This window comes from Cynocephalus volans, chromosome 7 (assembly GCF_027409185.1).
Source record: "Cynocephalus volans isolate mCynVol1 chromosome 7, mCynVol1.pri, whole genome shotgun sequence".
NCBI classification, from domain to species: domain Eukaryota; kingdom Metazoa; phylum Chordata; class Mammalia; order Dermoptera; family Cynocephalidae; genus Cynocephalus; species Cynocephalus volans.
Window position 1 is genome coordinate 3,787,849 of NC_084466.1, and position 26,007 is coordinate 3,813,855.

Below are 26,007 nucleotides of genomic sequence, written 5' to 3' on the forward strand. Positions count from 1 at the left end.
CCTGTGGTTCACGCAGCATCGAGAAGGGTAAAGGGTCCTTCCTCCCACTGGAAAGAAATTTTAAACTTCCACATATTGTCTTGGAAGTGCTGTTAAAATAATCCACTTGATGATGTGAAACGCCTGGAGCTCAACCGAGCTAGAATTTCAGATCTGGTTCCGTTTCTTTCATCCCGAAGTCAGCGAACAGATTTATTCTAGGCTGAAATGTCAGTGAGAGAAACTCGTCTTCTCCAACTGCTCCACCTTCCATGTTCTCAGAGGGTCAGGTCCCAGAAACGCTAATCTAGTGTGAATGCAAAAGGAGTGAAGGGCTTAGAATCAGAGTGTAAATCTGATGGTTTACACGATAGGCCTGCTTTTGAGCTAGTAGTGAATGTCTTCAGTTCTCACGGGAGTTATTTTGATATTCTCAAATGTCTACAAATTTAATTAATTTTGCTTTGTTGTTTTAAAAAATAGGATCGTAGGAGACACTTAACTCAGAGAGAGTTAAAGTTACCCAACTGGGATAGAGTGTCACAGCCTTAGAAATTTGGAAATCATTGCCTCTGAGACATATTTTTCCACATGTCTTTGACAATATAATTTACAACCCACCAATACCCTCAATGGAATATTTCCAGTATAAATTGCCAAATCTCTGTTGGCTAAGTCCTGCTTTCCACGAAGATGTGATTAATGAATTGAATGGGTTATGATCTCCACATATTATAAATAAATTTTAATGCAACTTATCATCACTGGTTTTATAATCTCATAGTTATCAAGTGATCAATAAACTAGGTAGTTTGTTCTGAGTTCAACAGTAAACTTCATCAGGCTTTTATTGGAGTTCAGAGTTATTGCAGAATTGTTGATTTTCCCACTCATATCTTCAGATGTTTTCTCTTAGGCAATTAATTTGGTTTTGCACACACAATGGCTCTGTGCTCCTCCAGAGACCACAGCAGTGTGGGAATGCTATCTTCTTAAACTAATTAGGATTTTGAAAGCTGACCTACTCAGAAATAGCCAAAAGTCGAGCTCTTCTTTTGCTTGATAACCTGATTTTCTCAACTGTTTAAGATAGTAGGGAAGGCAACACATTACATTCCCAGGAGTTAGTGCTACCATCCTTGGAAATTAACCATTTATATTTTGCTAAAATAGAGTTTGCACAAGAAGTCCTTGAAATAATTTAACCACGGGAGCCCACGTTTATCATAAAACTATCACTAATATTCTGTGACCCTGTAGTGTCCCAAAACGGGAACTTAAAGTCAAACCAGAAAGGCAGAGCATGTGCACATGAAATAAATAACAAGTCGAGGGTAAATGATCAAATTCCAGATGAAGCAGTAGAGGAAACATGGTACAGTTGTTCTGAGAAGGGTGACCTCTGGGGCCTAGAGCCATAGAGTAAAGGAACAGCTTCCTGGATGAAGTAGCGTCCTCACCTGCTCACTGGGTGTAGATTAGGTTCCTCTGTCACACGTGTGCATGAAGACACATGTTACTCTAGCTGCATAAGTCAGGGAAAACAGCTCCTGTGGCCAGGTGATAAATGCTATCATAGAAAAGGTTTGATGGTTTTTAATTTCGTGACTTTTTGAAAGGAACATTCCTAAGCACAGTCTTGGGGGCACAGAAGGTCTAAATTAAGCAGAATTATAGTATTTCTAATGAATAATGACAACTGCATGGGTATCTCATATCTTCTTAGAATATGTTAGCTCTGCTGATACCCAGATCCTTGCCAAAGATGTGGGAAGAAGCATGTCATGCTGTTATTACTAATTAGACCGCCTACAAATCACTGCTCCTTTCCACACGCTGGGCTGCACAGCAATAATACAGTCATCAGATAGAGTCACCCCAGATGGCTTTCAAAGCAGAGAGCCTTAAAAATGCTATTGCTGTCTTTTTGTCTAAAGTACGTACCTTATCTGATTTGAAAGGGTAGGAGAAGTTCGTGGCCAGTCTGGAAGTGATTTTGTTTCTGGCCCTGAAATCTGGAAAGAATTTAATGTTCATCATGGGCTGAGTTTGTGCAGGATACCCTTCCCTTACTATGGGGAATGGTTTGTAGCTTTACCAGCCAGTTATCACCTATAGATACATGATACAATCACTGGATGGCCCATGTCCTGTCTCGTTGCACCTTAACGTTAGATTATAGCCACTGTCCGCACGTAACAGATCTTGGCTTATGAGTGTCAGAGCAAGAAAGAGAAGGAGGTTGCTACGGATTGAATGTCCACCTTGGGTCAGGCATGGTGCTGGATGTTTTCACATTTATTATTATGATAATACCCAATTTATCATATAAGAAACCACCCAGTCCAGGGTTTTTCTACTTTGGCACTAGGGATGTCTTAAGTGGGATAATTCTTTGTCACGGAGGGTGTTCTGTGCATTGTCGGACGTTGAGCAGCACTGGGCTCTGCACACTTGATGCCCCCCCAGTCGTGACAAATAAAAATGTCTCCAGGTATTGTCAAATGTCTCTTGGCGGGGGATGTGAGTTGTGTGGAATCTCAGTGGACTGAGAACTGCTGAACCAACCCAGTCCTTTACAGCTCATAAAAGGCAAATGATAGGGTTCAAGCGTTAATCAGAGCACTAATCAATTTCCACTCCTTAAGATGCTCATCTGGGAGAGTCGGGCCAGTTGAACTCACAGTTCAAAATATCCTGATGTCTTCAGGAAGCTCCTATTTCTTTAAAACAGCATCTCTGGTGTATACGCTATTCCACTGGCCACCCGCCAAGGAAAGCAAGCCTTCTGAAGTCTTTCTCTAAATGGGTAGTGACGGAAAGGATTGCTGGAGGACCGCAAAGAAATGAACCTATTCCTTGGGGGCCTTGGGCAGACCTCCCAGTTCCTGTTCCAGAGGAGGGGTCAGCTTGGGCCTCCAAGCTGGTTAAAGAAATAAACCACAGGGAGCCACCTTGCTTGTGACGTGGAGCAGGTCAGACCCTCTCTCCACTTGAGACAGGGCGGGGGAATCCAGCCCAGAATAACAAGCATTCCATCACATTCAGGGAATGCCTATTGCATACACGACTAAGAATAAAACCCCCAGGGGAGGGCATATTGAAGTAAGGATGTTTTAGGTCTTTGTCAGGAGATACAAAAACACCTACCTGGTGAGGGTGGGCCTGCCCCTGCACCCCTTCCTTCAGGAAATCCTGGCATATACTGTATCCTGTAGGAAATTCACTGCTCTCCATTCTTGTGGGGCATGTCTCCTGCATTTCCCCAGGAAGTGAATACAGTTGCATTGCTTGTGCCTTCTGGACGTGCGTCAAAGACCGTGATCAACGGCCTCATCACGTCTGGGAAGAAGTGTCCTCTTTTTCCTTTCCATAGGCACTTAGAGTTGTAGTAAGATTGCCCCGTGCATCCTTAGAAATATGATTAATTAATCAAAATGCATTTTTTATTTGTTACGTCGCTAGGCACTTTTAGAGATATAAAACAAGCATTTTTAGTGTCTCTCGAGGACACGCAAAATAAGAAAAAAGTATTATCTGCAAGCAATGCTGTAAACCTAACTATATCTAAATATAAGAGGAAAGACTCAGTTTTCCAGTCTTTCCGACTCTCTGTACTACTTTGCATTAGTTACTTTCCATCAGCTGCTTTTGCCAGGGGCAGTGCAGTGTCAGTGCAGTGTCGCCTTGGTTAGGAGTTTAGGCATTAGCTTGGCTGTCTTAATACATAAAATTCTGTATTTTCTAGCACATTATGTACCCCGTTCTCCTCATTTTTGTGCTATATTGTGATAATCGTCAAAAGTGGTGCAGAATCCAACATTACTTTTGAAGGTAAAGGATCTTGCTTTCTCCTAAGATCATAAACGCAGGATATTTTTTTATTTGTCACCAGATCTTAGGTGAAATTCCTTTTTGAGACAAGGACTGTACTTTATTGGTATTTTTGGAGAATTCGGTAGTCTTAAATTTATAAATATTTCATTGATCTTTTAATTTATATATGGTTAATCATGGAAATAATTTTAGCCATGATTTTTCATTATGAAATAAAAAAAAAAGAAGACTTGAGTATTTTATATGTTATACTTCTATATGGACTAGCTTTTCTCTTTTTATTTCATATTATTCTTAGTGTCCGTGCAGAATAGATTTGGATCCTCAAGGATTATTAAATAACAAGACTATCTTTTTATTATTTTTAACAGAATATTGAAAACTTCTCTCCCATAAATCAAATTATATTAACCATTGTTTTAAATGTTAAAGGTGTCATAGTTTTTCCTAGATATGAATTTCTCAAGCAAGTGAAAGTACATATTTTTTGTGTAGACTCTTTGAAATTTTGGATATGTTAACTATTTGGACTAATAACAATGATGATTAATAATTAATAATAACAATAATGTATTTATTATGCACTTACTATGTGAGAGGCATTCCACCAAATTTGAATTAGTGAGAATTTCTAAATCAAGTAAAACAAATTATATTTTCTCACTTTTAAGATGTGGTAGATATGAAATCAAAATGCAGTAAAAATGCTTGATATAAAATATTAAGAGGCTTTTTAAATAAACATAAGCATTTGTTTACTTAGTGCGTCAAACATATTTGATATTACTTCTAATAATGTTGAGACTGGTTGAATGACTTTGTGTTTATATGTGTTCTGAATATTCCTGAGAGGTGGTAATGTCTAGTTCAACCTTTCTCAGAACGTGGTCCTCAGATGATCTTTAGGATATCAATAGATGTCTCCTTTGGGATGGTCATAGGAACAGGGTTCCCAGGACACAGGAGCTGGGAAACACTGAGCTAAGGTTAGTGGACATTTGTTTGTTCACTCCAGGACATGTCAGAAGCTTTAGTAGTCTAGTGAACCTTCTGATCCTTCCAGGGGGTGGTTTATCACATACAGCCCCCCCCCCCAAAAAAAAAAACCACACACACACACTTATTTGACCACAGGCTGTCTTTATTTCTCAAACCGGGAACAGTCTTTAGGGAAGAAGGGCTTGTTGAATAAAACAACCGTCCAGCTGAGTGTGTTTCATCCAGCCATCTTGACCAAGTTCTCAGTGTTGCTAAAAGGATCCAGTGAAAGATGTTTACATCAGCACACTTAGGACACTGTAAATGTCATATACACACCTATGTGCATGTAATTTAAGTAGTAGCTCTAGTCTAAAGTTGTAGTAAGTATGAGGAAAGAGCTTGCTTGTGGGCTTATTTCTGGACAGGTTCATGGCCACAAAGACTTAGACACAGACCATCTCGCGGAGGCTTGTCAATTCACAGGTGAAGGCTGGAAGACCAAAGAAGTGGACTTTTCCACCCATTACAGAAGCACTCCCAGCACCTAAATTAAAGAGGTGTTAGAATGTTAGAGAATCACAGCAGGGTTGTTAGGTAGTGTTTGTAGCTTTTGGATGCTTTTGGTGGAGGAAAAATGGGATGGACTCACTTGGGAGGTCTGTCTGGAATTATCATCCAGTTTCTAGTCAACATTGTGGTTTTATTGTCCATTTCCAAAATCATTATAAATTATAAAGGAAACCAACTCTCCCTTTATTCAGCTCCTTGACTTTTGCAAACGCTTCTGCGTGGCTTTGCTGCTGACTGCTCTTCCTGATGGACATGTACTCACAGGTGTGGTCTGAACACCTCTCCTCTCCATGGACAACTCTTCTCATTCTAGATTCTATCTATTTAGAAGAGAACCTGTAAAATGTCACTTTGTTTTTGCCATATAGTGGCTTCCAGCACCCCACAGGGTCTGACTCGATGGACCACCCTTGCTCATCTGCAGGATCTGACCATATCTTCTTTCTCCTCCCGTTAGTTGGTTATATGGGTTAACACACCCTTTTCCTTTTCCATGTTTTGTCTGGTGTCTTGTAATGCCAAGATTTTTTCCAGATGTCCCCTGTTTCCTATTTCGACATCTCATGCGTGAATCATCATCTGGCAGAGTCCTCGTGAGAATCATGATGGGCTTCCACATTCACCTACTTTTGTCTTTTTTAGACAGTTCTTTGAAAACAAGGGATTTTTAAAATATATGTTCGACTTCAAAGGTAAAATATCATATAAAGAGGATCCATGCTAAAAATATATTATAAAGAGGATCCGTGCTAACAATGGATCCATGCTAGGGCGTTTATCTTCTGCACCCAAGGCCCAGCCCCATATGCATCCCGTAGGCATTGGACATTACTGAAGTACCCACTCTGCCTGGCCCTACAAGGGAGGGTGGGCAGCTTTCCCCAGTGCCCATCTTCCTGTTTCCTTCTGTTCACGGAACTCGCTGCTTTGTCTTGTGCTTCTGAGACCTGTCAAACTTGTGATAGATTATAATCATGAAAATCTGCAATTCTGTCTGCAACTGTATTTGGAACTATCTCAGTCAGTGCAGCTTTGAACATAGTGAGGTGATTTTATTTCCATGTTCGGAGGGAGTAATAGGAAATTAAGTATCTGAACTGGGGGATTGTATCCTGTGACTTTTGAAGCCCAGGACACTTTACGTAACCACACGCTTCATTGGTGGTGCTCTTGTCCTGATTATTTATGGAAAAAAATATTTTTTGTAAATATGATCCTAACAAAACATTGGCTGGCAGGAGAATAGCTTTCTCTTAAAAGGAGCAAAATGAGACTATGTTTTAATTCAGGATCAAAGACAACACAAAATAAACCCTGACAAATCAGACTGTGCAATTGGATTTTCCTCCTTTTTGTTGGTAGAATTATTAAAATACATTTCTAGACAGCACGTAATGATGCTAGATGATTAAGTAGTATGGGTGTGGAGAACTGCACCCTCAAAAATATCAGCAGAACCCTTGTCCTTGTGAAGTGGTTTAGCACAATGTGCAATTAGACAAAGGAAGAATTAGTCAGCGTTAATGAGCAAACCAGATGACTATGGGGAAGCAGTGCCCTTTTGTTTTATTTTTTTCCCCTTTGGCAAATCCAATAAAGATGTCAAAGGTGTGCTTGAATACCATGCCCACTTATAGCTTAGCCCACCTCCTTGGTTAACCGCATAGTTTAATGCTGACCTGGCCCCAAATTCAGTTGACTCTAGATTTTTTTCACATGAGAACCTGACACGAGAGGCTAACAATGATTCTTGGCTAATTTCTTCTAAAAGGCTATAATCAAATCATTTTCGGTTTAAAGTTCCTCAACAGGGTTATTCTTTATTAGTCTGAGATTCTGCAGACCCTCATGCTTACAGACTCATCTACAAATAGATGAAGGATACTTTATGAATTTCTTATACATATCTTCTTAGATCTTCACGATTTGTCCAGAGAACTTTTTTTTTATAGATGTCCCATAGTAGCATGTTGGGTCCCTAGGTTAGTGTACTGATTCTAGGTGAGAAATCCATGGCCTACAGTTCAGTGTGAATCCTGAGGTCTGCAGTGTCTGGCTACCCCTAGATGATGGTGAAAGAATTAAATCTATCCATAGGAAATCCAGTAAACTACTTGAACTGGAAAAACGAGGTCTGCCCTCCCAGCCTCCCGTTCGTCCTCCGTCCGGCCGGTTGTGTGAGCCCCTCGTGCATGCTGATGGGCTTAGGCGGTGGGCAGCAGGACAGACACCGCCCATGCCCCACAGTCTCATGATGGCAATGGCACAAGTACCCCCATCCTTGACCCTCTGCTGAGACCTCAGAGGAGAGAGAAGGCGTGGCAGGGAGGATGGTCTAGGGTGAGGGCTGGGAAAGCGGAGCGGACAGCTCGGCAGCAGGCATCTGCCATTTAGGCCACACGGGGCACACGGGGATGTGGTTAGCCTCCCAAGTTTGTCTCCCCTTTTCATCAGGTTTACCCTGACTGGGATAGACGTTTAGACACTTTGAGAAACTGCCACGGACGACCATGCCCCCTGCACCCCTACCCCTCTTCCATATACGAGACCCCAAAACATTAAAGGTGTATTTTTGTGAATATGAAATTGTCAAAAAGCAGCAGGAGTGTGTTTCTGTGAGCCCTGAGCTGGGTCTCTTCTCCGATCTGGTCAGTATTTCATGGGTCAGCGTGGGAGCTACCTAGAGTGATCTTGTCCCCAGCCTGTCTGTCCCCTCACCTCCATTCTTCAGTCGGGACTTTGGGGTGCAGCACCGTTCCTCCTGGTGACCCAGCATTGTGCTCACCGCCTCGTAGGTCACCACCACGTGGCTGGCACGGGTGGCGAGCGTAGTTTCAGGTTTGGTGTCTTGCCTAAATCCAGATGCCACAGCCCAGGTAGAGACCACACCCTGAGCCCTGGGAACAGCAGCGCGGGTAGGGACACGGCCTCGGAGGGCTCCGCGTCCTGCCTGGGTGGGGACGGGGCTTTTCTTCTTTACGCACTTAGCTTGCTCATCTCTGGTGAGGCACCCGATCCTCTGGGCCCCGCTGGGTCCAGGACCGAGATGACATCACTGAAACCACCACCGAGTGGAAGAGGCGCGTGGCTGCATCAGGAGACTGGGAAGATGCGGTGCCCCGCGTGGATCTGGAAGAGGGGCTTATGCGCTTTCCTCTTTCTTTTCTTTATAAAATGCTGCTCTTTCTGTTCCTTCCAGCACAAGTTCCTAACCCTCTCCCATTCTTTATCTGCTTTTCTCTCTCTCTGCTCACGGGCACACGCACACCTATCTCATTTTCCAGTGTCTCAGGGTGTGCCTTTGGTGACACACGTTCTCTGATACCTGCCTCCCTGCTTTCTCTGCTCTATGTCATGTGTGTGCATGCACACACACGGATGCACCACGTGCACACACAACGCACACACGTACACACATACACCACAGACACATACACACATAGACACATACACCACAGATATCTCATGCACACATACCACATACACACATGTAACACATGCACACCCACACATAAGTGCAGCACAGACATATAAACACAGACACACCACATACACTCATGTACACACACACACCACACGAATACATGTACACACACGTACACACACACCACGGATAAAGACACATCATGTGCACACATATCACATACATGCATGCACACATGTACACCCATACATACACACAGGCAGTGCAGACATATATACACACAGACATGCCACATACGGTAAGGTACACACATACACACATACACCGCAAACACATAGACACTACATGCGCACACCACACACGTACATGCACACATATGTACATGGATAAAAACACATCATGTGCACACATACCACATGCACCCATGTACAGCCATACATACATGTACAGCCATTCATACACACGTGACACAGACACATCCACACACCGCATTTATACCCCCACACCCACATACATAGATGCATGCCCCCCCCCCCACCACGTGGCCTGACTGGGTCCCCTCGCCCACTTGCTTCATGCTTGGTTCTTTTCCCGTCTCCTGAGCCGGCGGTTCTGGAGCTTGCTGCTCTTGGAGCTCACGTGGAAGTGGTGCTGCAGAAAGCGGGCAGGGCTCTGGTAGGACCACCGAGGGAGGGCAGAGACCGTGGAGTGGAGCAGAGGCCACCTCGGAGGAGAAACGTGGGCTGTGGAAGAAATATCCAGAAGAGTGTGAACGGCACAAGAGGGCTCAGGGACGCTGAAGTTTTAGGTGGAGACGGGGATTTTTTCTTCTTTTCTTTGTCCGTGTGGCCTGCTGTAGTGAAGTATCGTAGACTGGGTGGGTGGCTTATACAGTACAGGAATTTGTCTCTCCCACTCCTGGAGGCTGAGAAGTCCCAGATCGAGGCGTGGCAGGCTCGGTGCTGGTGGGGGTGTGCATCCTCACAGACGTCTCACTGTAACTCACATGGTGGAAGGAGGGGGGGATCTCTCGGGTCCCTTCTAAGGGCACTCATCCCATTTGTGGGTCTCATCAGCTCCCAAAGGCTCCACTTCCTCATACATCACCTCAGGGACTAGGATTTCAGCATTGGAATTTGGGGGGCACGGACATTCAGACCCTCGCAGCAGTTCCATTGTGCGGGGGTGTGGGCCATGTCCCACACGTGCTTGCCTCCCACACACGTGCTTGCCTCCCAGATGACAACGCAGAGCAGCTGTGTTTAGGCGTCCTGGTCATGGGTGTAAATTTCTCAGTCTGCAGCAGTTCTAGTCCTTCTGATTGAGAGTTGGAAATCTCTGACAGGAAAGAGTTGGACTCTGATCTCTACAGACCTTCCAGATGTAAACGTCTGCTGTCCTGGGATTGGGGATCTTCCCCATAAACACCTGCTTTCGTGCTCCACCACGACCGGCCTTTCTAGAGGAAGAGGGTGTTTTATCAAAAGGAACCTCACTATGTGGTGAATGTCAGAACTCCCCATTAATTAGAAGCTGGCGACAGTCAGGCCCATAGTGGCTGTCACTTCCCAGGTAGACATGTCTAGGTCACATGCTTGCTCAGTGCTGTATTCTGAGGAAGGTGTGACAGTGACTTGGCAGTATTTGGCCAGCGTGCTGCCATCATGAGTTCCTCTTCATGTCTGCTGATGTGAAAATTAAAGTTTCCCGAATCCCAGATGCTGTCTGGTTTTTCTCTTCTTTTTCTGTTTTGAAAAATCACGTGGTACCTGAGGTGAAGCCATCACAGCCAGGAAATCTCCTTATGTTTTTCTCACTGTCTTTGTTTTTTCCATTTACTAATCTATTTTGTTCTCCATCTTTTATTTCTAACATCGTTTTATTTGGGGATGGGCAGTGGACGCTAGTACTTAAAATAACTTTATTTAAATCCTGTCTGATTTTCTTAAAGAACTTTTCTGATTGCTGTCCCGAGCCTAGAGACGATTTGTCATTGCCATTTCTTTGATCTTATGATTGGATGAGGATGGGAACTGGATGGGAGAAGCAGACGGTGGCTTAGGGAGCACAGGCCTCGTGTTGGTCTCCTGTCACGTGTCACATGTTGTCTTTGGGAAGGTATATTCTTAACCCAAGGTATGTTCCTTTCATATGTTTAAAGATAAAGTTCCCAGCTCGGGGGCTGTCACGTTCTCTGGGACGTGTTCCCTTCAAGGCTGTCCGGCAGGTAGAGGCAGCAGGAGCGGGTTGTGAAGTCGTGAGCAGGTGGCCAAACAGTGCGCATTTAGCAAGTGGCCTGCGTGTCACATGAGGCCTCAGTGAGTGAGGTGCAAAACTGGATTTTTCCGAGGAATTTGCTTCACCCAGCGACAGATAAGGACACACGTGGCATTTTCGTCCTGTCAGTGTTTCATTCCTGACCCAGACACCGCTCTCCTGAGGCATGTCCTGCGTTCCATCGCTGACCCAGCGCAGGCTCCTGAGGAGCGCAGGTGAGAGTTTCAGAAGCGAAGGGCGATCAGCTACTCCTCAAGCCTCCTGTTCAGCCACGCCTGCTTGACTCTAAAAGGGTGGCGCTTCCTTGTGCTGTCCTCTCTTCCTGTCACCTGCCACTGCTTGCTCAGCGAGGGAGGCTTCAGGACCCGTGCTTCTGGAAGGCGTGTGCAGGCGGGGCAGCCCCACCCTTTAGGGGACATTTGGAGAACGCACGGTGTCTCCGACTCTCTTCGGGTCTCTGTCTCTCTCTGTCTGTCTGTGTCTCTCAGTCTGTCTCTCTGCCTCTCTTTGTCTCTGTTTATTTCTGTCTCTCTGTCTCTGTCTCTCTGTCTTTGTCTCTCTGTGTCTCTGTCTGTCTCTGCCTCTCTCTATCTCTCTGCCTCTTTGTATATATCTGTCTGTCTCTGTCTCTTTCTGTCTCTCTCTGTCTCTATCTCTCTAACACCCTTACACTTGGTCATTTATCCTCTAATTAATATTTTTAAAATTCACATACCAAATACATGAGAAAATGTCACATCTTTATATTCTACAATCTGTCATCTATTTTTTTTTTTTGAGGTGGTTAATGCCTCACAATTTACAAAGTGAAATGCAATTTGTCTGTTTCTGCCTATTAGTTCTTAGCCAAAGAACTTAATATTTCAGTCTATTGGCATGAAATAATTAAGAAAAAAGGATACTCTAAATTTAACTTTTAAAACCTCTACAGAATAGGCATAATAAAAATGGCATTAAGACTCTACTGATTTAAATGTTTTAATAATTGAGCCATACCCTGGATTAAAATATATCTCCACATTCTCTTTTGAAAACAGGCTGGCCAGATTTTAACATTGAGGTGAAGAGAGTTTACTGGCTAAGGGAAGGCTATTTTTAAGTATTTAAAAAGTAGCTATTTATTGTGTTAATTATGCACTATTATTTGGTAATGATAGTGCAATCACGTAATTTTGTTACCTATTCAGTTTTAAAACAAAGATTTTGAAGAAAACAAAACAAAGCAAATCCTCAGCATCTTGCTTAATTTCTTCCATTGAGTGACTGTATATGTTTTAAAGGAGTTAATGGTGTTTACAGAAAATAGATTAAAATTCAGTTATTTATTAATTCAGTTTGATCTAATGACTGCTTTTTCAAATTAGTGAGATGACGCTGATAATGGGTTTTGTTAAACCTCAGGCTCTGCCAAGATTACATCGTATTATATGGGCAAAATTGATGGGCCACATTTTAAACTCCTTGGAACTGTTCTTATATTTTAGTTTCCGGTATGTTTAATGGAGGATTGAAATGATTACATCTTGGGGAAAACATGATCAGTATTAAGATACAAGCACGTAACTTGCTTGGGGGAAAAGGAAATAATTTGGGAATATCAAACATACATATATTATCAGATATTTACAGGCTAAAAAAAGAGGAATCCTGAAGACTTGGGTAAGCAGATGGGTTGGTAATGTGGTGGTCTTACAAAGACCCCAGCTGACTGAGAGAATACACAGAATGTTCTAGACTTGTAGAATTAATTCAGAAGTATTCGTTAAGGGAAAAAACCCCACAGAACCTTGTGCATTGGATAGAGAGGGTAATTTCATAAAACTGTCATATTTTTAAAATACCCAAGGGATTTTTATTTTCTAACGTCAAATGCAGCCACAGAAACTAAAAAGAGTACTACATGCGTGTGGGTCACCAATGTTGGGGAAGGAGACACGACAGCGCATCTTCATTCTCTTTTGAAACATTCTGTGGCTTTATGGGAAATGCAGATGGCGTGTGCACCTGGAAATCATGGCAGTAACTGCAGTGTACATGTGTTCAAGCAATGCTAAAGTCAGAACAGTTGAGTTCATAGTCATTTGTTCAGTGCTTTGTGCAGCACAAAGTCACGCTGAATACTTCCTCAAACTTGATCCTTAAAATAATGCTGCCAGGTAAGCAAGGCAGGTGTAGTCATCCCTGCCCTACACACGGCAGAACTGACCTTCAAAGTCCAAATGGTTGGTGCTGTAGCCAGGACCGGAATCTTCTGGTTCTAGGTTAAGGTTTCTCCGCCACTGATACGGTTACTGAAGCGAGAACATAGAAAGTAAGTTTTCCAAAAGCTGCATTCACTCGCCCTAAGTGTAGATGCCTGTTTTTGCAGTCAAGTTTGAAAAGAGGGTCCCTAACCATGCACCCTCTTGGTAAGTTAATATTATTTTCCTGGGATCTTTAACATTTTCTGTTTCCTGATTCATTTGCGAAAATATTTATTTAGCACCGACCACATGCAGTCTGTTCTTGGTGCTGGGGAAAAGTAACGAAGACACAGGGAATTGCAGGCTGAGAGCTGCAGCGTCTTTCCAGTAGGGGAACTGCAAGAGGCTAGGGGACTGCACTCGAGGGCTGCAGAGAAGGGGACCAGGGGCTGTCTCCTGGCAGGGCACCTGTAAAGCCCAGTTTTGATAGGTAATTGTACTTAACACATTTTTTAAAGAAAAAATTAAACTAGAGAAAAATTTTTCTCAATTGCCAATTGGCAGTTCCTCTCAAGGTTAAGCCTGAAGAACGCCTTGCATGTTTCTGTATTGTTCATTATAATTATTATCATCAGGGTGTTCCTTTTGCATTTTTTTCATGTTTACAGTTATCACACACACACACACACACACACACACACACACACACACACGTGCACATGCACACACACACAAAGTCCATGACCTAGATTGTGGCACTTCCTGACTTTTATGTGTCCTTGTTTTGTTCCAAGATCCTGTCTCACCCACATATATTATCAAATTCAAGTTAATGACGTCTTCAGCTGTGCTAACATGAAAACCCTCCAAGGCCTCTTAGGCACTAGTTGATATGCCTCAGATTTTCTGACAGTGTAGAATACATCTCTTTAAATTCCAGGGTTGCTTGTTTGGAGGTAATGAAAACAGAGCAGAGGTCGTCATAAGAAAAAGTTTTATTTTTTCTTGTCCAAACTCAGAAAGGATCTGACCTCTTGTCGATATTTTGCTATCAGTTATTTATGTTTCTACAATATCTCTCCTTCCCTCAAATCCTTAAGTCATGACATAAAATTTTGATAAATTTCATGGAACTTAAGAAAAAAAAAGGCAATTGTGCCGGTGAGCAGAGGTGGGATTTTGAGTGCAGACTCTCAGCAGCTCTACAGCACAATCATCTTGCAGTGCCCAGAGCTCGAATTTGAAGCTTTCGTTCATGTAGTGTCTATTCCTAGAGTTTTGAGGATAGTCATCATTATATATGTATAGATATTCTAATGGAATAAGTAAAAAACAAAACCAAAAGCCAACCGCAGTGTTAAGCAACAGAGACTGGACATGTTTAAGTGCCTCCCCCTTGGATCAGGGTTTGGGGGGTTACACGCCTCAGTTGGGTTTTACACGGAGGCCGCCTCCTGGTGTGTCGCTGCTGGTGTGTCCTGGGTCCTGGAGTGTCCCCCACCAGCTTGGGGCAGGACAGTGCAGTTCATTTTATTTCCAGGGTCACAGCATTTACCTGTCATTTAATAGACTCAATATTCGAGTTATTAGTTTTATATTAAATTTTAAAGTTTGAGTTCTCATTAAAACTACTTCTTTTCCATAGAATTCTGTCTTTTAGGCCTTAGCAGACTGATCTCTCTCCACTGTGCCCATGCTAATGTGTTCAATGGCACTGAGTATTTAATATTATTATTAATAGTAATAGGTATTTAAGAACGAAACTTAAAGCTTCAGGGTTCACGGAGGATTTTTAATGTGAAAAAATAAAGCATAGTCCCAGAGCTCCCTCTGGTGACATGAAGCCTCAGCCCACGGACCCTTCCCCTACACAAGCCATTTGAAAAACCCATTCCACTCTTTCACGCCTGTTAACCTAACAGGTTCAACTGCCTATTCGAGATGGAAGTTTTCTTCAGATCACCTTGTGTCTGGGAGTCCTTCTTGAAGGAGGGGATATTTAGCTGAGATTCCAGGGATGTGTCTGCGGTGCCAGGGCACGGCAGGGGTAGGGTGTGAAAGCACATGGGCCCGTGATGCCTGGGCATTGGGGTGCTGCTGGGGCCAGGAGGGTCTGGAGGGCCAGGCCCAAACAGAAGGGCTACCAGGCATCGACTGAAAATCCCTCGAGAAGCTTGGACCTTCACCCTGAAATTGCGTGTTAACGGAGCCTCAGGCTGAGAAAATATGAATGTTTCCCAGAGAACAAAGTGCATTTGGTTGAGGTTTGATGGGAAAATGGAAATAAGCTATCAATGAAAGATTAACTGTGAGGAAAGGTAGACACAGGATTTTATGGAACAAGCCCACACCACGAGACTTGGGAAAAACATTCTCTTATTTATTTATTTATTTTTAAATTTTCTAACTTGAGAAGCTGATTGCTTCAGGGGAGTGACTTAAAATAGCTATACTTGAAAATATTTTAAACAAATTACTACTTCGGAGTAAGAATTAATGAAAGCATTTTAGACTGGTCTTTCTGGAAGAGGATGAGAGACAAATTATTGAAGAAAACTTTGTCTGCTGAGAGCTTTGCTACTTCTTACAACTGTGCTGCGGGTTTTCCATTAGTGATACACGACTCTAATCAGGGAGAAATGTCTGGAACTCTTCTAAGATTTAAGGGCTCTCGGAAATTTTTAAGTTTTTTTTTTTTTTTTTTTTTTTTTGCCACCAATAATTTGTCAGCACTTTTACTGGGTCAGCACAGTCAGTTTGTTTGCTTTCATATGCATCAGGGGAAGAGTTTTACACTGTGTATGAGAAAGCCGCACTTAGGGCTCCTTTGAGCTATTCTGATGTTGAATGATAGAAAGCATGTTGTGAATATCTCTTCTTACTTCACTTTTTCTCACAGGCCGGTGTGCAACGTGGATTTCCATAGATCAGAAAATACCCAGAGTTTTGTTTCTTCGCACATGTTGATGGATCAGAAACAGTCACTGTGCCCGCCCTGGGTTAGCGTCACCCTGCTAGCTTTGGACTGCATTTGACTGGGACATTTAGCTCTGTCGCCAGCTTCACGGCCAGTGCAGGAATTTGGGTGACAGCATGCGAGCCTGGCATTGCCACAGTAGCTCACGGTGGGCATGGACAGCGTCGTGGGCCTGCTCCGCGGGCTGGGACTTCCACTGGGGCAGCGAGGCTGCAGAGGGCTGGGAATCACAGGCGAGGTCACGTAGGACTGCTCAGACCCAGCCGGCATGGCTGAGAGGGCGGGACGAGTCCGGAAGGCCCCTAGAATAGGATGGACTGTGCTGTGCTAGAAGGTCGTGCATTAGACAGCTTTCTTTCTCCCTTCTTTTAACACTTGGTTCTTCTCATTTTTGGGATTTGGAAAGATGGGGATATACTCATTTTCAGGAATAATCTCAGCTTTTTCCCACTCCCCACACCACCCCCCTCCACATGTAGCTGCTAAAGCTCTTGGCTTGTACCCACGTATTTGGTGGAAAGCCACCACAAAGAGTCCTAATATTGGCTTTCTGAAGTTAAACATCAGGGCTGGAGGGAGAAAACGAGAGTTTTGGAAGCAGATAAAGATTTGCAGCCATGCTCTTTGTGTATGATTATGTTACTCATTCCTGCTTTAATATTAAATGTTTACATGCAGGAAATAATGGTAAAGATATATATAAAGCAGTTAAGTGAAACCATGTACATGATTAAAGATAGTTCACTGAATAAATGTGGTATACTTTTAATTAACATATATCCGCTCTTTGGAGAATCTGCTCTCTGTGTCTCAGAGGAAAATTAGAATTCATGTCCTCCCCTGAGGAAGCCCAGGCCCTCCCCGGGTCCTGTCCCCTCCTCCTTCTGCAGCAGCGTCAGTGTCAAGGCTCATGGCGTGGAGGCAGCTCCCAGGGGCCTCGTCAGGGCATTTTTCCATGACCCTGTGGCACTGATCGCAGCCTCCCCACCCCTTTCCCAGCAGCATCACGTTCAGGAAATGGTCCTGCAGATGTCTGATTGTGGTTGGGCTCCAGGAACTGGACTCGGGGAATTCTTGGCTGAGTTCCACAGTCACCCATTGACTGTGAGACCCATCATTTGAAACCGTTTCCCCATCGTGCATGACTGGTGAGCTCTGGCGACAAATGCACATGCTTTCATTCTCTCAGTTATTTGCAGCTTTGCTTGGAAATCAAGATCTCAAGGCCCTGGTGACAGAAAGAAACAACTGACCCAGTGCGCTATCCTGGCCGTAGCCTTCTCTGTTGCTTTGGACAGTCTCTGATGGTGCCCATAGGGCTTAGACCGGCAAAGAGACCTGGATCCCACGCTTCTCAGCAATCCTCCTTTACTACGTGGTACACACGTGGAATCTTCCCCGGTGCTAAGTGTCAGTCATGCTATTGGTTACTGCTTCATCCTTTCCCAGCTTTCACTGAATTCAAAGTTTGTACCAAGCACTGTGAATGAATAAAACAATACTCTTGCCTTTGAGAAATTATGGAGTCAACGTGGAGAAGGGGTTGCAGACTCCCAGGCTTGCTCTGCTCTGCTTGTCAGGTTTGCTCTGCTTTCTGAAAAGTGAACCCGACATGCAGAGACCTCGTACCCGTTACAGTCAATCCACGTGTGGGGAAACCCTGGTGCCCTGGCAGTATTTTTGCATGTGCTTCAGTCTGTTGTGAGGACTTATGCTCATATTATTTTCAATTTGAAAAATCAATTAAAAATTCTATTTGAAGATTCCATGTTGGCCGTTGAAACAGGCACAGTATGGCTTTTGACAGCAAGATGTTTGGTGACTGCTTATTCTAGATATATTTTGTGGTAATTCAGTTTTTGTTGTTGGTAATTATATTATTCCCCCAATTTAGAAAATTTATGCTATTTCAACTTCAGCAGTCCTGGGGGCTTTGTTTGTATTTGAATTTCTGACTTAGCTATGAAGGGAGCTATATTTTAGTATCTGATTTTCTGAATCATGAACTTGTTCCCACAAGCACTGTAAGGGGAAGGGAAATAATTGGGTATTATGAAAGAACCTTTTCTTTCCACATTTTATGGATTTCTTAAAAAGTATATAATTGCTTTAGTTAATATGTTAAGCAAAAATTTTAAGTTGCTCCATGCGTGAAACCCTATTTCATGCCTAATTTAGAATGGCTAATTTCAATGCCAAGATTATTCTCCATGGTGTTTTCTTTCATCTTTATAGACAATGGCATTTTGTTCTTCCTCCTTGAATTCTCAATTTCATCATTTGAGGACAGCAATGACCACTTCCATTGTTGGCATATAAACTTTCTTTTTTTGATTAGTGTAATCTATTGCACTGATGACCAAGAATGAAACACAAAATGCGGTTGCATCAAAACATTTTGTGTGATATTTTACAAACTTCCCTTTTCTTTCCTCTGCTTTGAATTCTCATTGCTGGGATAAACAGTGGTTGTGGTTTTCGTTTTTGCCTGGCATGAGTTATGCGGCTGCCATGTCCCTTTGGGCCTCGCCTTTAACACCCACCCTGAGAAATAGATAAGCGGGGGTCCTATTTCTCCCTGGCACCGTGCACATCTGTCTTGAGCTCCAGCGCGAGGGTGGTCACGATCATAGCATTGCCAGTCACAACCGCAGAGGCGGTCTTGGAAACTATTGGCACCGGTGACTTTTGCACAACTCGTTTAGGTGTTTGTTCTTCCTGTAACTCCAGTGGAAATTTGCTAGAAGCTCGGAGGAATAATTTGGCCTCCAAACAGCATATTAGCTGTTTGCCAGCTAATTGTAGAGTCGTTTGAATGCTTATCCTGTCTGTTTGTCATCCTCTGGTTCCTATAATATCCTTGGACAGTGTATGGGGTATTAGATTATTCCTGTGCACTTTTGTCTGGACAAAAGATTAGGAAATTAAAAAAAAAATACGTGGGAGATGGCGAGAAACATGTCAATGGAGAAGTCACTTCCTTCTTTTCAAAACTCTTGGGATACACAGATTGCTTAAGTGTTCTGGAGACATTTGGGAAAGAATGTGTTCTTGTGGTGAAAGCAAGAACTGGGAATTCAGATTTCTGTATTCTGTTCCCAGGAGCACAAGGGGTCACCCAGTGACATGTGACAAGTCGGTTAAGCATCGGAATCTTAATTTCCTTATCTGTGAAAGGGACATAAAAGGGTCCATACCATGGGCTAACATAATGTTGGCAAATTATTTAATATTCTGCTGGGAACCAGCTTGCTCTAGTGACCTAGAAAAACAGTGACTTCGGTGTCAGCTGACCTCATTTCTATTTCTGGCTTTAGTGCTGACTCAATGAGAAACTTGTAGAAATCAGTTAATCTAGCTCTGGTCCTCAGCACATTCCATGATTAAAATGAGAAGTATAAAATCTTATCTTCGCTGGTTAAAAGCCACGCTGCCAATATTAATTAAGTACTAAAAATATTCCACCAAATGTATTAAAATGCTTTTACATTTACATGCCTTTCTCATTTCCTTGCTATCTCACGTTGGGTTATTTGGGGATACGCTATTCCATATTTATTTATTTTTTTCAGCCAGCTGTTTGCAGTTCAGTGCTATTCTGTTTTGAGTAGGATTTTCTTCTATCTGAAAACTAGGTGCCCCAGTCTGGTGACTGCACAAAATCCCTCTTTACTGGCAGGATTTTCTGTTGCCACGATTGCAGGTTAAGGATGGACATGTTTAAGTAGCTCTTTGAATAAGTTTTGGTCTGGATATGTTTTTCTGTCCGGCTATCACCAGGCCCCAGAGAGAAGAAGCCAGCGTCTGCATCAACTCCTGTGTGAGGCCCTCAGCGTGTTACCAGCTGCTATTTCTGGTAGATCCCGGGATGCTGCTGGCCCAAAGGGGTGTGCCAAACCAGAGGGCTTCCTTTTCTTGAACCCATTTGCTATTTTATCCTTTCCTCTAGAGTTTGAAATAATCTCTTCACATTCATTCAAATGCTGTTTCTGGACTCCTGACTTGTACTTCCAATTAAACTTACAACCCCATGGAGGCGCAGTTGGAGTCCCAAGTTCACAGCCTCATTGCTGCATCTATAAAAATTCACCAGTAAGCACCAGGCCCAGCTGAGTGGCTTGGATGACTTTGAAAGTTCTTACTTTGTCTCATTTCAATTAGATGATGGCAAAAAACGTTTAAGTAACTCCTGGTAATGTGCTATTTGGGGGATTAATGTTTACCTTATGTAATGTATAAGCTCGGCAGTTTATTTTTACCTTAAAGCAATATAACTTTGAGAAAAGCAATGAACACTAGATAATCCTGCCGGTAATCTCCAAAGTGCCTTCTGTCTTTAAATCGGCTAACAGTGGTTACTTAATCTACCCAGTTGGTATTGTAAGATTGCATGAAAGTCCACATACTGTGGAAAAATAGGTTTTCTTATCATGAGAATGAGAATTTTAATATTGGCAACCTGAATATGGCAGTCTTCCTAAAATACTACATCATTTCCAGGATCCAACTCTGGTGGCTCGGTCCTCCACGTTTTCACACTGGTGTGCTCCCTCTTGGTAGCCAGCTGTGCTCGCGTGGGAGAGACGTACCTGCCCATCCCCTCTCCGCCTCCGGTCCCTGCACTCTGCCTGCGCCCTTCTCTTCCCACACTTGTTTTTCATTCATCCTTCAAGGGCTGGCAGAGAGCTCAGAATCCCACAAAGCCGTTGGGGCCATTCTTTGTCCTTTTTGAGATTTTACAACCCTTGCGATGCCTGCCATGTGTTTGTACCCTGAATAATACTCCTTATTTTAAAAATAGTGTTTCTTATTTCTTTTAGCTCCATGGGAACAGAGATGGTAATTAAACTTTGATCCTACCTTTACAAAAAATACTTTTGAGACACACTTGTTATCAAAGCCCACCATCACCCTGCTGACTGCACGGGGAAGTCTCAGCATTTTGTGCTGAAACCCACGCTACAAATTCTGCATCCACACACCTTCTAAAGGCATTTGAAGAGAAAGACAGAAGTGATGCTCTGACCCCAAAATCTCAGCATGGGGCCTATTAATAATAAGAGAGTTCATTAATTGAGGTAATTAATTCAGTGAAAAAATACTCACTATTCATTATTTATTTACCCAAGAAATTATTTAGCATTTAGTATATAGCATTTAGTATATATAGCATTGTGCCCTGTATCACATGCAAGTATTTCCTGCCCTCAAGAGCTTAAAGCCACCTGAAATAGGACTTGGCATCTATTCTCAGACACTCACTATGCACTTGTGCAATGTTGGATGATACTTAGAAAGGTTGATGTATGAGGTTCTCCAGAGAAACAGAACCAATAGGATCGATGACAGATAAAAAGATAAACACATAGATAGACGAGAAAGAACTGGGTCATGTGATTATGGAGGCTGAGAAGTCCCACGACAGGCCGTCTGGAAGCTGGAGAACCAGCGAGGCCAGTGGCGTAGCTCAGCCCAGGTCTGAAGGCCTGAGAACGCGGGAGGCCACGGATGCAGTTCACTGGGTCTGGAGACAGGAGAACCTGGAGTTCTGATGCGCCGGGGCAGGAGAGGCCAGGCACCCCAGCCCAGAGGAGAGAGGGAGTTTGCTCTTCCTCTGCCTTTGTGTCTGTCTGGGCCCTTAGACAGGGATGGTGCTGCCTACATCGGTGAGGGTGGGTCTTCCTTACTCAGTCTACTGGCTCAAATGCCAGTCTCTTCCAGAAACACCTGCACAGACACACCTGGAATGGTGCTTTGCCAGCTATCTGGGTATCCCTTAACTCTGTCAAGTTGACACCTACCATTAACCATCACAGGTGATCACTGATTCTTTCCTCTCTTTCTCTCATCCTGCCTTTTGCCTGATTTATGCTCCTTTCCTGCAGGGGGAAAGAGGCCTCCCCGGGTTACAAGGTGTCATTGGGTTTCCTGGAATGCAAGGACCTGAGGGGCCACAGGGACCACCAGGACAAAAGGTGAGTCTGACTGTGTCATTGGAGGCAGGGGGCGCAAGGAAGGGAGGTGGGGCAGGGGTGCAGGGTGAGGGGAAGGGGGTGTAGCGAGGGGAAGGGGGTAAGGGTGTAAGATCATCTAGATCTTGAGATAAGGAGTGGTCACAATGGCATCTCTGCTCTGCTCCAGGGTGACGCTGGAGAACCAGGACTCCCTGGAACAAAAGGGACAAGAGTGAGTACAGTTGTCACTTGTCTGCCAGCTTCCAGGGCGGGGGCCTCGCCTCTCCTTTACTGCGCCTCTCCTCAGAGTGCACAGGGCACGTGCGGTGGGCACAAGGGCTCAGGTGGGGGACCACCGCTGTTTCCCACCTGCCGACCTCACACCTGTTCTGCGCTCTGCTGAGCTCCTGACCGTGGCTTCTTCTAAACCTGTGTCCCCACATTCGTCTTCCCTCAGGGGTCTCTCCTGGACGTGGTTTAGTTTGGTGAGGGGGCGATCAGTGATATGTCCACAGGTCCTTAGGGAGAGACGGCCTCGTTTCCCGTGGAAGTCACCGTGTCTGTAGAGCTACAGTGTCTCCCCTCTTCACCTTCTCTTTCCTTCCCTTGCTACTCCCATTCCTGGAACATGGCAAAGGAAGACCTTTGTGAGAGAATCTTGTAAGGAGAAAAATAGACATCGTGATGTGCACATGCTTCGAGGTTGTCTTGTTAGGCTGCGAAAGTGGCTGCGGCAGAAGCCTGCGTCTGTGCCCGCACACTGGCCGGTGGGGTCCTGGGCGAAGACAGAGGAGATGCCAAGCAACTTGGGGGTGGCAGCATTGCAACTGTCCAGAACAGAGAGATGCAGATTTCAGCTCACAATGGTTTTTGATTTTTTTTTCCCTCAATGAATTGATTTTTCCCATAAACTCTTCTTCCCAAGTACTTGAGGTTTTAATGTAAAGTATATGCTTTTTAAGACCTAGACATTACAAAAGGTGAAATGAGGGCAGAGTTATTTTGTGCACATGCAGCTTGATTTTAGAAGTGGTTAATGGTCAGCTTTTGATGGGGAATTTCTCCTGCAAACCCGGGTGATGTGCCCCGGCTGGGCCGCTGCCTCCCCGGAGCACTCTGGCTGCTCAGTGTGCGGGTTCTAGGAGCCAGAACTCAGGGTGCGGCTGCGCTCCCCAGGTGGGTGAGTCGGAGGAAATGGGGCTTCCCGGGCTCTGTTGAAACGCTCCCATTTCCATCCTTACAGGGACCCCCAGGAGCATCCGGTTACCCTGGAAACCCCGGACTTCCTGTACGTATATAAAATGCACTCCGCTTTTCTTATGAAATATTTTACCATCAGCTGACTTCCTATTTGGGTTACTTCTTACTTTATTGATTACAGGGAATTCCTGGCCAAGACGGCCCACCAGGTCCCCCAGGTATCCCTGGATGCAACGGTACAAAGGTAAATTTGGAGCCGAGTCCCTCCCCTTGTGTGTGTTTACGTGGCTTTGCACATGGAGAAATCAGGCCAAGTTGTTCTGTTAACACATTTTTATTTGCCAGAATTGGAAAGGTACTTGTCTTAAAGCTTTCTTTATTAGATAAGGAAATACAGTTTTCCCGTATTTAATGTACAGGGAGGATGTAACTCTGCCTTTCTTTTTAATAGACTTTTATCCTAAAATGGTTTTTAAGCACTAAACTTATTTCCTAAAGTCAATTACTAAATCAAATAAGAAAAGGCTATTGCGAATCCCTGTTCCTACTAATTATGGTATCAAGTGTATTTGTTCTTTCGTAAAGTAGCGCCCAATAATATAGCTTTAACAAATTGTTTTGAGGTATTGATTTTTGGGTGCCGCTTTATGAGAGGCTGTTTCTCGGGGGGCAGGACAGTATGTGTGAGTGACTGTCACTGTCTCCTCAGGGAGAGAGAGGGCCACTGGGGCCACCTGGTTTGCCTGGATTCACTGGAAATCCCGTGAGTAGAGGGTTAAGTCAGAATTTTTTTCTTTGGTTGTAATTTCTGTCTTCTCCTTTTACTTCTTTTTCTTTTTTCTTTTTGCCCTTACATCTTAATGCTAATGATATCTTGAGAAAAACAAAACTAATACCAAAACCCTCATTTTTAGGGACCGCCGGGGATACCAGGAATGAAGGTACGTTTTATTTTATTTTACTGGGTTAATTACGGGGAATCTGTTTAAAACAAATACCATAAAAAAAAAAAAAAAAAAAAAAAAAAAAAAAAAAAAAAAAACCTCCTTTAAATCCCTTTAGTTGATTAATTGCCAATGAACATATTTTCCTCAAGTCTGTTACATTATTGTAAGCAATATGCACAACCTCGGATTTTAGGATCTAACGTTTAGACACCAGGTACAGTTTCTTCATAGGGGCTGGCAGGAGTGGGAAGTGTGGGGTGGTGGCCGATGCGATTCCCCAGAGTGTGCCCGCTTGCCAGGGCCCTTTCACTGACGTCCCTCTTGCAGAGCCCTGTCACCCAAAGGACACAGACTTTTCTTCTGTTCAACCTGAATAGTTTCATTTAAATGCGACCGAATCTTTGTGTTGCCCAGCGTCTGTAGTCGCTGTGTTATGAGATCTGTAATTTCTGCAGGAAACCCCCGGTTGCCACAGGTTAGGGGTATGGTGTCCCGGCCCCCTCATTCAGAGCAACCTGTGAGCCTCTGTGTCCACGGTGGGGCCCGAGCCCTGCTCCCCTCCTCTGAGGTGCCTCAGCCCCTGCTTTCTTAAAGGGGCCTTCTTGCCCCACCCGAGAGGGGTCCTAGATGGAGCCGGCAGACGCCCCCGTGTGACTGGTCGCTGAGCACTTGCTTCTGTCCCCCGCTCTCCATGGCCGGCTGAGGCAGGGGTATCATGTGGGCCTGTTCTCAGGCCTCCCCGACTCTGTCCCCCGCCTGGCATCCCACAGACACCACGGGCCACCACTGCTGCCTCCTCCCCGGCTGCTCCCCGCTGTCTGCTAGAGCCGAGCAGGGCGAGGACCCCCACCCGTGGCACCCCACCAGAGACCCAGAGGCGTCCCTCCTGGTTTTGGTTTTACTCTGGAAGAACCACGTGTGATCGAGTCGATTCTTTTTTATTCCTTCCTTCCCTCCCGCCCACCCTTCCTCCTGTCTCCCTCTCCTCTCTCTCCCTCCTCCTCTTCTCCCCTCTGTGCCCATCTCTCTCTATCCTCTAATCACAAAGTCCTGCCATTTTCACATCCAGAATTTCTCCCAAATATGTCCCGTCCTCCCCGCTGTCCCACCACGGGTTCTCCTGGGAGCAGACGATGCACATTTGCTCTGTGGGCGAGTGTGGCAGCGAGTCCACTCGGGCTGGGCTCGGTCCCAGCCACTCTAGAGCTGCTCACTATGAATCAGGGAGTGGGGACAGAAGAATTGTGCTCAGGAGGGCCCTCTGCTAAATTCCACAGAAATTAACCTTTTAAGGACTTTCCCAGGCAGGGGATCATGTCTCGGGGCTGGGCTGCTCCTATCACCCTGACCTCAGCCTGAGCGCCGCCCGTCAGCTGTGCACGGGGCCTGGACAGCCCGGAGTGTGCGGTGGCCGGGCATGTCGAGCAGCCACGTGAAGGCGAAGCTTCTAGTTTTCCAGTAGCTGCACGAGAGACAGCCATGTGTCTGAGTGGGGGCGAGTGTTCCTGTGTCCCCTGTTTAAGAACTCCTAGGAGACAGTGTCCTCATAATAGCCGTGTTTATTATTAGTCAGGGTTCTCCAGAGAAACAGAACTGATGAGCAAGAGGAGAGAGGGGAGATTCATTTTAAGGAATTGGTTCATGAGATTGTGGGGGCTGGCAAGTTCAGAATTCTCAG

At 44.5% G+C, this 26,007-nt stretch overlaps 1 protein-coding gene across 2 annotated transcripts in view; it reads left to right on the forward strand.

Annotated features, from left to right (window-relative positions):
- COL4A1 (collagen type IV alpha 1 chain) overlaps positions 1-26,007 on the forward strand; it is a 144,398-nt gene that overhangs the window by 65,711 nt on the left and 52,680 nt on the right. For both annotated transcript variants that reach the window (XM_063102493.1, XM_063102494.1), the window contains exons 3-8: positions 22,114-22,203; positions 22,370-22,414; positions 23,426-23,470; positions 23,564-23,626; positions 24,092-24,145; positions 24,297-24,323. In XM_063102493.1, the coding sequence (XP_062958563.1) occupies positions 22,114-22,203; positions 22,370-22,414; positions 23,426-23,470; positions 23,564-23,626; positions 24,092-24,145; positions 24,297-24,323 (324 nt within the window). The remainder of the gene's footprint in view (positions 1-22,113; positions 22,204-22,369; positions 22,415-23,425; positions 23,471-23,563; positions 23,627-24,091; positions 24,146-24,296; positions 24,324-26,007) is intronic.